We start from the raw sequence: 14,733 nt of genomic DNA, 5'->3' as shown, positions 1-14,733 counted from the left end.
TATCGAGATTCCAACCCGGACCCTATCATTCTCGCGTCAGGGCACTTAACCGACAGACCACTGAGCCGGTGCGAAGCTGGTAGGTCCTGGGTTCGAATCTCTCGGGTACGGGATCGTGGATACGCACTGCTGAGGAGTCCCATAATAGGACGAAACGGCCGTCCAGTACTTCCAGGTTTTCCCTGGTGGTCTAGCTTCAATTAACTCATGATTTCAACTAATAAAATAATCAAGACAACAACATCAGATGTAATTACAACCAAAAAAAAGATAAATTTACAGATCTTTGTCACAAAATACAGCCGTTTACTGTAATTGAACAATTAATAAGTAGGTGAACATTTCTCTCCCCTCTCCTTTAAACTACATTATAATAATGTTCGACCAACTCCATTACACACTACCGGTCATCACATCAAATGTTGTAAATGCTACCAACAGAAATTCTGAAATATTTTTTGCAGACAAGTCATGTGAAAATTTAAAAAAAAATTGTGAACCAATGTCCTCTCCTTCACCCCGAAATAAAAATAAAAAAATTAAAAAAAAATGTGAAAAGAACATTGTAAACAAGTACATAGTTACACGTTGCATGCGCGGTGATTTTTTTTTACAATAAAGTAACATTTTTCTTTATTCATTTAAAGTTTTTTTTTGTTTTTTCAATCACCGGATTGAATCAATAAATGGATCACATGTATCTTGAAAATATTATCGTCTACTTCTCTCCCTCTCTCTCTCTCTGTTACTACATACTAGTCAAATTGGATTGTAAACTTATCGACCGAAATCAGTTTCTCATAAGTAAAAAAAAAAGGAAAAAAAGTAACACCTTGATTGTGATAGTGAAAATAAGCTTCATGATGTATGAAACACATTTGAATCGAAATCTATTTGTTTCATCAAAATAATATAGACTAAACTTAAGCAATCCAAGTCAGTCAGTCAGTCAGCTACAATGTAGGACAAGGCACAGTTATGCATCGGTCGAAGTTGCCATACCTCACTCATTAGCACAACAAAATGAACACCGGATTCATAGAAATAGTTAATTTAGTGGTGGTAATATACAAAAGAAAGATTGTATAAAAGGATATAGTATAAGGAAAGAAAATAGTTATGAAGCAATTTTAATCTTAAGGTTTAAGGGAAGATAAAGAGTGTATACACCTGCAATCCAAGTAAGATGTCAGCCATTTGGTTACTGTTCATGTGAAATTCTTGTTTCATGACTATATTACTCGTTAGTACTCAGGGATCATCTCCTTTTTTCGTATCTAATTAGCTAAGCTAATCTGACAGTTAATATTTCACTAAATATTGAAAGCAAGTATGAAATGTAGAGCTGGAGTAATAAATGATTATCTCATGAAATTGTGGATGATGTCTCTGAAGGTAAAACGCATAGTATCTCACAAGGTATGCCCTCTTGTCATGATATTTATTTTTTTATTTTTTTTTATTTAAACACATACATATTGGTACAAAGGGGCACCAGATATATATGCACCACACAAATCTCATTTCATTTGTGTGAGGACTGTGATACTGTCCAGGTGACCAAACCGAAGCAGGTGGTATTACTAGGGGACCACACCCGGAGCCTTTGACTTAAAGATCTGATCCACAAGGCAGTGGAGCAACGTGAGAAGATGCAGTCCCATGGTAACCGGTGACTAACAATTGGTTCATACGCCATTTGTTCCCTCAGGATACTGGAGCCAGCCCATGTGCACCATTGGTTTGAAATCAGGGTTTTCCAACTCCCCTAAATGGACTTTCCGTGTCCACCAACCCAGTTAAAGCGACAGACATTCGCTTTTCGTCCTCTCAATTTCGTAAACAACAGTAATGCTACGAGAAAGTAGTGAGTTGAACTTCCCTGTCAGAGGCTATATACGCGTGGCCATGTGAGAGCGTTTCGAGAGGGAGAGCGGACTGTCCCCGCTCTCGGTCGTAGCAGGGCATTTGAGGGCTGTATAAGTATAAGTTTTATTGTTACATGAAAATTTTCAAAGATATTATTTACCTGAATAATTTCACTCAAACTTTATCAGCTCTAATCTAATCTAAACCATTGATTTGAATTATATTTCTTATGATTAACTTCGGTATTTAGGTCATTCAAGGCTTGATTCCACTATCACAATTGAGGTATAATCGTATCCAGGGTAACAAATAATTAATTTTGTTTTATTTTGTTAACTGAGAATGTCACAAATTTGTTAGATGATGTACCAGCACTTCATGTGGAATAGTAGCTTAGTGATTAAGGCGTCCAACTTTCAACCATTTATTTCCAAGTTCGAACTCTGTCTCATCTACTTCGATTTGGGCAGCCGAGTATTATTATTATTATCATTATTATTATTATCATCAGCATTTAATCTTTGAATGTGGCTCGTATCCATAAACCAAGTAAATAAGTTAAATTTACCAATTTGTGTTGTCAATTTAATATGAACCACATTACGATGAGTTGGTTAATTAGTTGTAGTAATGTATCACGTATGTATCATAGAAAGACATCTCCACTGGAACTGTTTTGTCATAAAGAGCACATTTATTTTGAAAGTTTTGTATATTTTTCCAAGTTGGAACTTAAATGAATCTTTCATATTTCTGTTTTTTTGGCACTGAGAGACTACCTTATAACTAACTGATTATAAAACAGGAATTAAAAGTCATTCAGTTAGCTACAACGTGGAACGAGGCACATATATGCATCGGTCGAAGTTGCCATACCTCACTCATTAACACAACAAGATGAACACCGAATTCATAGAAGTAGTTAATTTAGTGGTGGTAATATATGAAAGAAAGATTGTATATAAGGATATAGTACAGGAACAAAGATAAATACGAAGCAATTTTAACGTAAATGTTTAAAGGAAAATAAAGAGTATATACACCTGCGCCATTGTGATCGATTCTGAACCATGTCACCTAGAGTCTCCAACCATTGGTTACGATAGTCACACGGACCCCAACCAAGTAGTCTGCATCTGCCAACATGGCTCAGACTAGAAGTTAGTGACTTCAAACACTGATGCCATGTTTTGGTTTGGCCACCCCTAACTTTCTTCCAACCATCCCCAATACTAGTCAGCATAGCGCGTCGTGGTAATCGGTGTTCAGACATACGTAACACGTGGCCCAATCATCTCAGTCGATGAAGATTCATCACCTCATCAACTGATTTACCATCATTCCCTAGTACCCTGCGTCTAACCTCGCTATTACTTACCCGGTTATCCCAGCAGATGCGAGCAATATTTCTAACACATCTGTGGTCAAATACTAGTAACCTACGAGTATCTTCTACTCTTAATGGCCATGTTTCACGGCCGTAAAGTAGAACAGAGTGAACTGCTGTGCAGTATATTCGTCCCTTAATTGATAGATGGATATCTCGTCTTCACCATAGGTGACGTAAGCTGGCAAAAACCAAACAAGCTTTCTGAATCCGTGCTGAGATTTCGTCAGACACCAACCCATTAGGACTGATCACACTTCCAAGATAAGTGAAGTTGTGGACGCGTTCGACTACTTCACTCCCTATCCTTAGTTCGGGTGTTGACGCAAGCCAGTTCTGGAGTAACAATTTACATTTGGATGGGGAGAAACACATTCCAAATATCCTGACATTGTTACTCAGTGCTAACAGAAGATTTTACATTTTATCAGCGAGGATTTAAAAGCGTCAAAATTTAACAATGAATATCTGTACTATAGACAGTTATTTCTTTTCTGAGAAACAAAGACATGTCTTAATACACATCAACTATATGACTTATGTAATAATCATAATGCTTTCTTTTTCTAAACGTCCTTCACCCCATTCATGCAGCATAAGGTCAATAATAATAATTATAATACTAGTATGCATATGATCAACACGTTTAAAAGCTGGTCAGATTATACTAATCTCAATAAAGAGCAGCTTGATTAACGGATTATTAGTAATTATGAATGCACTTGTTGAAATAATAATAATAATAATAATAATAATAATAATAATAATAATAACCAATTCTCAGTAATATCTATCAATTTGCACTATCATTTCTTATTAAAACAAAATAATTTTCCTTACTGCTTTAGGCAGTGATGGATGGTGATTAGCAGTAGAATATAGGACAAGTCAGATGGATGTACTTGCATTTCAGAGTTAACGTTCACTTCGGAACTTGAATCCAGTACACCTCACTTCAAACGTTATCGCATTATACACTTTGCTACTGAATCCAGATGACCACAGGCTTGTTCAGTGATGTGAATTTCTATATATATGTATTGGTTGTTTGGATCTTTTCATTAATGTTTACGATTGCGATTGATCAGTTTCTTTACACATATGTGCATCCTGTGAGAATTGACTTGATATTGTTATTAAGTCACAAGCATTCTTAATAAAAGAGGATTGGAAACAACCAATATAAATGGATTAGACTACATTCCATTTCACAAGCTAGTCAGCTATCTGGACTGAGTAGCTAAGTGGATAATGCGGTTATGTTTGAGGTGAACGGTACTAGATTCGAGTCCTGGAGTAAACATTAATCTTTGGATGCAAGTACATCCGCCAGATGAGTTTCGAATTGAGCGAAATAACTGTCCATGATTCCACTGCTAGCCACCATCCATCTCTGCTTAAAATGCTTGTGACTTAATAGTCATATCGAGGCAGTCCTCGCAGGATGCATATATGGGAGGACAGACTGATCAATTGCAGCCGTAATCGTCAATGAGAAGATCCAAACAAAGAATACATATAAATTTTACTACTGTTTAAACTATATTGTGTTTGGGGGAGCTCGTTTGAAAATGACAATTTTCTCCCCACCTCACTCGTCATTTCCCACCTTTGTTTAAACAACCAAACAAAAACGAGAAAAGTTTTCGTGTAAATTTAGGAATTTTTTTTAGTATGGATATCTAATCAGTAAGGCTTGTCAATCCCCGTGAATATGATGGAAATTTTCCTAGTTTTCTTATCACTAAGATATTGAATCTGCAAAATATTATAAACAGAGTGTAGATGTTGAAATTGCTGGAAGATAAATGCTATGGATACTGTCTCGAAGCTTTATTATATGATATCATCCCTGTTATCTTCGCTGAATTATCTTCATTCTTACCAACAATAATAATAACAACGTTGAATTACTATTATGGGAGTTAACTGAGAATTAGTTATGATAAGAACTTCAATCCCCAGGCTTCCACACATTCAGGTGTGTGTTTTTTCCAAATGAATCATGTGACAACAGACACCGGTTTACTAGTTTGTGTAATATTTTTTCAGCTACAGTAGGAGAGTGTATTATTAAGATAGCTCTCTCAACAAAAAATACGGGATGTTTTACTACAAATTGTTACTTCGCACTACTTATCGTCGCAATGAAACAACCGATGGTCCACAGTCCGAGTCCCGGATACGTGGTAGTGGATGCGCACTGTTGAGGTTTCTCATAGACGAAACGGCTATCCAGTGTTCCCAGGTTTCAATGGTTGTCTAGCTGAGATCAGTTCATGATTTACAATTCTGCAGACTAAACATTCACCGAACGATTAATACACAAAGCATTGTTCTCTTCTATACAATAGTTTTACATAACAACCCATAGTGAAAATAATGAGTAAACTACAAAAGCTTAATTATTAGCATTCAAAAAGCATTTCTGATGCGTAGCAAAACTAATAAGTTAGTGCCGATACAGTTAGATGCCATACATTGTAGTTATCATTTGCGCAGAACCTCCCATGGATGTGCGCTGGTCGAAGTTACCATGTAGTGAACGCGAACTAAGGTGGGGAAAACCAATTGATTGTTTAGTGCGAAATCACACAGTGGCCTAATAAAATATGATAATCATACATTAAATAAATCATTTGCATATCTTCGTTGCATCGTTCTTTACATACTCCATTATTCCTCTATTTCTGTTGTTACTTCGATTACTCCCCGATTTCTTTCCTTTTCTCTTCATTTCAATATTCTGTCTCCAGGAATCCCACTTTCGATAGGTGCTACATACTACTTATATCTGTCAGCTTCAGTAGCATACACCACAGCCATATCTCATTAGTATGATGAGATAAAATTAACAAGGTGTGTGGTGAAAAAAGGTGGGAATAACGTACAAATGACAATGAGAAGGAATAACCATTAAGAATAAAGTTTAAAAACATAGAGTACAAATGCATGTATAATAGAAAACTGGAATTTAAAACTGAAATTAAGATAAATAGACAGTACTCTTGTGTCACCGTGAACAATTTTGCACTATTTTACCCAAAGTTCACGGCCACTGGCCGAACATACCACGTGGATAGATGTAGAGTTGGTCGAAAAAACAAAAACAAATGGTTAGTTGATGAGATTTTCAGTGGATTCTAGCTAAAGTTTCTGCTGACAATATTGTTTAGAAGAACACTGAATCATGCAGATTAATGAATGAAGTCATCAACTTCAATTACTACCATACTAAACAATGGATTCTATTGATAGTTGAAATCAAGAATCAATTGAAGCTAGACCACCATGGAAAACCTGGAAGCACTGGACGGCCGTTTCGACCTATTGTGGGACTCCTCAGCAGTGCGCATACACGATCCCGCCTCGAGAGATTCTAACCCAGGACCTACTAGTCTAGCGTCAGAGCACTTAACCGATAGACCACTTAGCCAGTATCCAACAGTGTTAATGTCTAACTTCAACCAGTCCACGAAGTTTGAGTAACCGTTCACCAATTGTCTACAGTGAGTTGTTATCTCACAACGAACGTGATTGAACTCCACTGATCACTGCTTCCCAATAGAACTCCAGGAAATATCTCTTGAAATCAGTCACTAGTGAGGCGGGATCATGGATGCGCACTGCCACTGAGGAGTCCTACAATAGGACGAAACGGCCATCCAGCGCTTTCAGATTATCCATGGTGATCTAGCTTCAATTGACTGATGATTTCAACTATGAAACTATTGGAATCTCCACAAAACCCCTTCTGAATTCTATTGAATAAGTAATCGATTGATTATAGGTTCATTTTTGTTTAGGTGTGTTTCGAAGTTTCTTCTTTTTTGATGAATTAAGTCATATACCATCAATTATCCAAAACAACATCATAAAGATTGTTGGTTAGATCATTTAGAAATAACTTTTGTTTTATTTATCTATGTTCCTAACATCTATTGAATTAGCACAATCTAATTCCATAAATCAAAACATTCAAAAAAAAAAGAAAATTTCGAATTTTGCGTGCTACAGTTTGTAAATTACTAGTTGTTGTTTTATTGACACAATTTGTTTAAACGAATTCATATATTGGTAAGCAGAGATGGATAGTGGCTAGCAGTGGAATCCAGGACGCGCGACACTTCATCCTATTTGGGACTCGTCAGCTGGATGTATGTGCATCTCAGAGTTGATGTTCACTCTGAGACTCGAACCCAGTACCCTCGCTTCAAACGACATCGCATTATCCACTCAGCCACTGAGTCCTGATAGCCACTTTGATAGTCACATTGAATAAGGTGACTAAGAATCAATCCTAATGTTATAGATTCATTTAGTTTTTTTGTTTTCCTTTAGATCTTGAATTTATACTTCCTTCACGAGTTGTCTTCTTTGAAACCTAATCAACTTTACAAGACACTTATACTGCTTCTACAACACTGGTATACATGTTGATAAGTTTATCATTCAGTCGGTCAGCTACAATATAGGACTACTAAGCATATATATGCATCGGTTCAAGTTGCTACACCTCATTAGCACAATAAAACGATCACCAAATACATAGAAGCAGTTACTTCAATGGTTGTAATATATAAAAGAAAGATTTTGTATAAGGATATAGTACAGGAAGAATTAGTTGGTAGAACGAAAAATATAAGGCGATTTCAATCCCACAGTTTAAGAGAAAACAGAGAGTGAATACAACTACACCATTGTGGTCGATTTTGAGTCACGTCACCCAAAGTCTCCAATCATTAGTTACGAAAGCCACACGGACTACAACCAAGTAGTCTGCATCTACTAACATGACTACGATAAGAAGTTAGTGACTTCAACCACTGATGCCACGTTTTGGATTCGCCACCCCTAACTTAATAAGTTCATCTTGTTGTGTCGTTGTGGTGTAACAACTTGGGCTGATGCACACATGTGCCAGGTTCCACAGTGCTTACAATTGGTTGAATAAAATAGCTAAATAGTAGATTGTGTGAACTGCCTACTTTAGAGAACGATATTCACTACACAATAACAATAAGACAGAAGAAACGTCAAGAAATCCAAATCAAAATATAACAATAACACATGGATTCATCAATTTTCGACGAAAATGTATAAGAAACTGTTGAATTTCAGCTTTTTAATCCACAAATTATCAACAACAACAACAACAACGAAAAATGAAACCTCTAAAATGGTTTACTCAAAAATCCATAAAATGATTGTATATATATATATATATATATATATATATATATATATACCCTTTATTAAGGTGTAATTAGTTGAAACAATATGCCACTACTTATGATAGATTTGACCAATACGTTTAGGTTAGCTTTTGTATTTTCACACATTTGTTACTTGTAATGATCTTTACAATTGTACTAATACATATTTTTAACAAAATTCATCACGTAATAAGATTTTCGTATAAGACCAAGAGTGATCAATTAATCTATTTCATCCTAAATTGTACTATGGTGTATGATTTCACATTAATAAAATCCTGAAATTCACTAAAACCATGTGTGATAGTAATTAGATTCAAATTCATAAGTGTGTAACTCCATAACCAGTTAGGGGCGGCCAAACCAAAACGCGGCATCAGAGCTTGAAGTCACTAACTTCTAGTCTGAGCTTTGTTGGTAGATGCAGACTACTTGGTTGAGGTCCCTGCGACTATCGTAACCAATGGTTGGAGACTCTGGTTGATATGGCTCAGAATCGATCACAATGGCTTAGGTGTATACACTCTTTATCTTCCCTTAAAACTTGAGATTAAAATTGCTTCATATCTGTCTTTCTTTCTGTACTATATCCTTATATACAACCTTTCTTTTATATATTACCACCACTAAATTAACCACCTCTATGAATCCGGTGTTCATCTTGTTGTGATAATGAGTGAGGTGTGGCAACTTGGACCGATGCATATATGTGCCTGGTCCCACGTTGTAGCTGACTGACTGACTGACTGAACTCCATAACCATGAGGAGACTACGGTACTACGATGTGACAATACATAGTGTGTGTGTGTCTGTGCTACAATCAATGACACAATCTATAGGAATTCATTTTTAGCCTTACTCAACTCACTCTGTTAATCTACACAATTTTACGATTGTTATCACATAACTTTGAACATTAATTTTTATTTTCATTTTCTAGAAAACTGTTTCCATTTGTTTTAAATTTACTTTCTTCAGGAAATTTTACACATTGTAACAAAATCAATCTTCCACTTCAAGACTTTATATTTCTTTCATATCTATTGTCATTTATTCTATTAATTTTCGTCAATATGATATCACGTATGTATCTTAGTTTTAAATAATTATTACTACTGCTTTCAAGATAAGCCCCCGAATGCCCTGGTACGGCCGAGATTCGGGAGAGTCCGCTCTCCCTCGAAATGCTCTCACATGGCCACGCGTATATAGCTTCTGCCACGGAAGTCTTACTGACTACATTCTCGTGGCATTACTGTTGTTTACGAAATTGAGAGGACGAAAAGAGAATGTCCGGCGCCTTAACCGCACCGGTGGACAGGGAAAGTCCACCTAGGGAGTTGGAAAACCCTGATTGCAAACTAATGGTGCACATGGGCTAGCTCCAGCATCCCGGGGGAACAAATGGCGTATGAATCAATTGTTGGTCACCGGCTACCATCGGACTGCATCTCCTTACGATGTTCCACAGCCTTGTGGATCAGATCCTTAGGCCAAAGGCTCCGGTTGTGGTCCCATAAGAAAACCACCTGCTTCAGTTTGGGCATCTGGGCATTATCACAGCCCTCACACAAATGAAATAAGATTTGTGTGACGCATATATATCTGGTGCCCCCTTGTACCAATACTTATGTGTTTACATAAATAAATTTTAAGCTAAAAAAACATCTGAAGAGAAACCATAAAATAAAACGAATGCAACACTATTCTGCTACGTTTATTATTTTACATTTACTAAATTGCATGAAATTTCAAACTACGGTAGGCAAAAAAAATTCTCAAATCATATTAAGTATTCAAACTGTTAGAGTATGCATATAACAAAAATAGTAATAATACGTGTAGATGTATAACGAATATAGATTAGTCTTATTTACAAAGAGTCAGTCAGTCAGCTACAACGTATGACCAGGCACAGTTATGCATCGGTCCAAGTTGCCATACCTCACTCATTAGCACAACAAAATGAACACCGGATTCATAGAAATAGTTAATTTAGTGGTGTTAATATATAAAAGAAAAATTGTATGTAAGGATATAGTATAGGAAGGAAGACAGATATGAAGCAATTTTAATCTTAAGGTTTAAGGGAAGATAAAGAGTGTATACACCTAAGCCATTGTGATCGATTCTGAGCCATATCACCTAGAGTCTCCAACCATTTAAATAGCTCATTCTTCATATATTAAAGAAGTATAGCCAAATAAGTTCACTTAGTAACTTATCCTGTATTGAGTTTTTTTTATTTCAACCAAACATATTGTGTTTTTTTACGAAACATATAACTAATACCGAATATCAAAATCAGAAATCCAAGAAAAGGAAATAATAAAATAACTGATGAAATAGAGATCAGTTGTTGTTGTTGTTGTCAGTAGACAAGAACAAAAAAGGCGGTATTGAATTATAATTATCAACTCGTTCGCTAAAGATCTTAGGTATGAATCACATTTTAGGTGTGAGGACTGATGACACTACTTAGTTATCTAAACCGAAGTGGAGATGGATTTGAACTTAGGCTTTAATATCTATAGGCTGAACGCCTCAACCATAGAACAACCACTACATAATAATATTCAGTAATTGGAAGATAATAAGTATATTTTTGTTATAATAATTAACTTATGAAAAATATGTCTTCAAATATCTGGAATACATGAATTTCTAGCATCCAATTTGCTATACCTACAATAAACCAAGGACTTCATAAACTTGTGATTGCCTACATGTACTACTGTCGTATTTGTACACCAAGAGATGATGCGGTAAAAACTTACTTATTTACACAAAAAGCCAAAAAGTGAGGGACAACTATAGTAGCAAATAATCAAAAATCAATGTCAACCAATTATCAAGAACAAATTTAAGTAATTAGCTTTGAGTAATGCTTTAGATAATGAATGTTGAGTTCAGGTCATCAACTTAATGGTTGGAAACTAAGTGCTTCAATCAGTTATGTCTATTATTTTACTGACGAATTAATCTGGAAATAATGAATACTGTAAATATTATATCTTTTGTCAAATTTAGTACTTCACTAGATTTGAAAACAATTTTCTAAGCTAGTAAGTAACATACCACAAAGTAAGATAGTGTATTAAGAAGAAATATTCTATATGGATTATGAATGAGAGTTTGGATGTGTAATGGATCAGTTAACAAAAAAATAATTAATAATGTAACAAAACTAAACTAACAAAAAGTTGGATAATGTTAACTTTTCATATGAAAATAATCTTTATACATAAAAAAACCCATCGACTAACTTACTCAAATAGTTTCTCTCTCTTCGATTCATCGAATTTAAACAATGGTAGTGTGGAAATCAAGCCCATACGTGTAGCGATTCTCACTTGCTCCTCTTCAGTTAACTGGGACATAGGTCGTGAGACACCAGGAGTAGGATGCATAATTGGATCATTCTCCTAATACGTAAACGGCAAATATTTACAAAATGATTTTTTTTCTGTACAACATAAGCTTTACAACATATTTTTTTAAAAATAAAGTATGAATAAGCAAGCAAGTAATGATATAGTAACATTCACCATGTGAATCATCCATAGTAGTAAGCTGAACAAAATTTCATCCCAGAACTAAGGCAAAACTTCATGGTCCCACAAACACAAGTCAGTTGTGAATAATGTAACATCCGGCACATGTGTATCAGTTTATTTTGTTAATAATTACACCAAAATGATGGGTAGAATTAATGAGCCGAAAAGAGGATGAGTTTTAATAGTAATAATATCAACAGTAGTGGAAAAATAAATGTTCGACTTGCAAGCCAAAAAAATTTAATAAAACGAAACTAATGAGTGAAAAGTATAGGATAATACTGGGCTTAATATTTTGACGGAGATCAAGTATAAATATGTATGCATAAATTAGCCCAATCTTATGCTGAGGCTTAACATAAATCACTGATTACGTTTTCTCTTGGACCTCGGAAAAAAGTCAAAATCACTTAGCATGGCTAAGTTCATAATCGATGGCTAATTTGAATAGTGCCATAACGTCGTTTGGTTAACTCTACCTGGTTTCCGACTTACTCCCACGCTAGTCAGCACTGCATATCCACCCAGCACAGTCGAAAAATGTTACTAGCTTAATAATTTGATTTGCCATTTCTTATATGCTTGATCTCAACAAAAGTCTTTCGTGATTTTGGTACATGCAATAAATCTGTTAAGGCACCTATAACCAAATATAAGCAATATAAGTATGTTTGCTGCATTTATGGACCATGTAGAGTACTGTAGGGTGAACTGGTATACAATATATTCTATATCTGGCCAATAGAAAAAAGACCTAGGCTGTTTGTGATGCAAGTTAGTAAAAGTCAAGCGGGCTTGTATTCTTTCAGAGATTTCCTTAGACATTGGTTTATCAAGCTTGGAAGGACTCTTGGATTAAAGGTAACAGTCAGCTGACCCAACGATTTCATTGCTAGTAAATGAACCAGATGGAAAAGAGAAACACTACGTTATTAACGACCACAGAAAATAATTATGTGAAATGACACTATTTACTCAGATTCGTAATGAGATACTTGTAGGAAGTAATAATGACGACCAATATTCGGGGAGTTCAGTGTAGAGAGAAATACTATGACACTAGAATAAAACCTAGATAGTTAAAAGAACAAACTGGGTTCGTAAAGGAAATAAGATGACATATGAACGGAAACAAATGACTACTTTGTTTGAAATATCCAATTATCGACCTATTAATAGGTTTTCAAAAGGTTTATAAAAATAATCAGTGGTTTTACCAATAGTTTATACAACAACAAAAATTAGTCCCTCTTAAGTTTACATTTGTTCTTCCTTAGTTTGTTAATTTACACAATTTTCTAATCGTGATGCAGCACATACAGTACATGCCCCCGAACAAATTAGCCGATCCACTCTTTTGGGATTTTTAGTAGAAGCTCTAGGTATACGATATCGCTAAATAAAAACATTTCCACCTTGTATTTATTCTCACTATTCCATAAGTAAATAATCAGTGTTTGGCTAGATTGTAACATTCAAACATTTATTTGAACCCATAAGGTCATGGTAAAGAGTTAATAATTGAAAGAAGACATGTTACCCAAGAGCTTTCTGTTTCTCTAGTTCAGATCATAATATTAAAAGGAGAATGCGGCAGTGATTGGACACATCGAAAAGCCACAAATAGGTTTTCAGCCCATTTATAGCAAATTACGTGAGAATAAACTAGCAGATAACCTTATTTTTACTGTCATTAAGCTGCTGACAACACAGTTGTGTAAGAAACTCTAAAACAGGCTGATTGTGAGCTCCGAAGATGACACTTAAATTCCTGGACTGAAAGCTAGTCGCTGAATTTTGGACCTGTAATACTTCAGCAGAACAATGGAAGCGTTAAGGTAGAGTATCCGAGTCCGTCATACATGTAACACAAACGAGTTCCCATCCATACAAACTTTTGACTAAGTAAGAAAACGGACAGAAATCAAAAGGAAAGAGAACTGCCAACTAGTTTGATTTCACAAACGGGGTTCTTCAAATGAAAGGTCGAGAATTTATCATTATTGAAAATATGTCTTACTTCAATAAGAAGACGCAGAAATGAGATTCTTATATAAAACCACTATCCGTGGACTATAAGGACCGTACAATAAAGTTTAGATTTCTAAGGAACTGTAAGAAACATCTGGGATCTTCATTGATAATTACATAGTGTACACAACAAAAAGCTAGAAAACCAATAAAAACTTAGCCACAAGAAATTGATTTAGACTAAAGACAATTCAGAAATAATTTCAAAACGTCTTACAACTGAAGACTATTTGAGCCTCAATATCTCTTAATATAAAAATTGCTCAATATGATGCACGAGTAAATTGGACACATAGTCAGTACCTCTTATTACCGATTCAACTTGGAGGACCCTTGATATGATGTTTTATGCAGCATAAACATCATCCGAAATCTAATTCCACTTAAGATAGTGTTTGTGCACTTACGTACTATTACAATGGTGTGACCAGAGGTAAGCACCTTCGAAGGCTAATTCCAAATCCTATTTTCATTAGAAGTGGTAACTACAAATAACTGCCTTCTGATTGCTTATTGTAGACAACAGAGACATTACTGTTTGTAAGACAAAGGACTTACAAAATATGGAGGCAAACGACTACGTCGTCTCTCACTTTCTAGTCGAAGTTGTGCGTCACTATTTCCAACATCAGCTGAAGAATCAGTATTTCTGCACCTCAGGCAATTGCCCAT

At 35.4% G+C, this 14,733-nt stretch overlaps 1 protein-coding gene across 1 annotated transcript in view; it reads right to left on the bottom strand.

Moving 5' to 3' along the window:
• Window positions 1-14,733, bottom strand: part of Smp_016920 (hypothetical protein) — a gene marked incomplete at both ends in the record, with an annotated part of 22,861 nt that extends 8,128 nt beyond the window's left edge. The window contains 2 exons of the mRNA XM_018798455.1: window positions 11,744-11,898; window positions 14,620-14,733. Of these exons, the coding sequence (XP_018653395.1) occupies window positions 11,744-11,898; window positions 14,620-14,733 (269 nt within the window). The remainder of the gene's footprint in view (window positions 1-11,743; window positions 11,899-14,619) is intronic.

Source organism: Schistosoma mansoni, chromosome 6 (assembly GCF_000237925.1).
Source record: "Schistosoma mansoni strain Puerto Rico chromosome 6, complete genome".
Taxonomy (NCBI): domain Eukaryota; kingdom Metazoa; phylum Platyhelminthes; class Trematoda; order Strigeidida; family Schistosomatidae; genus Schistosoma; species Schistosoma mansoni.
The sequence above is the reverse complement of the archived record's forward strand: the minus strand, read 5'-3'. Positions and strand labels throughout refer to the sequence as shown.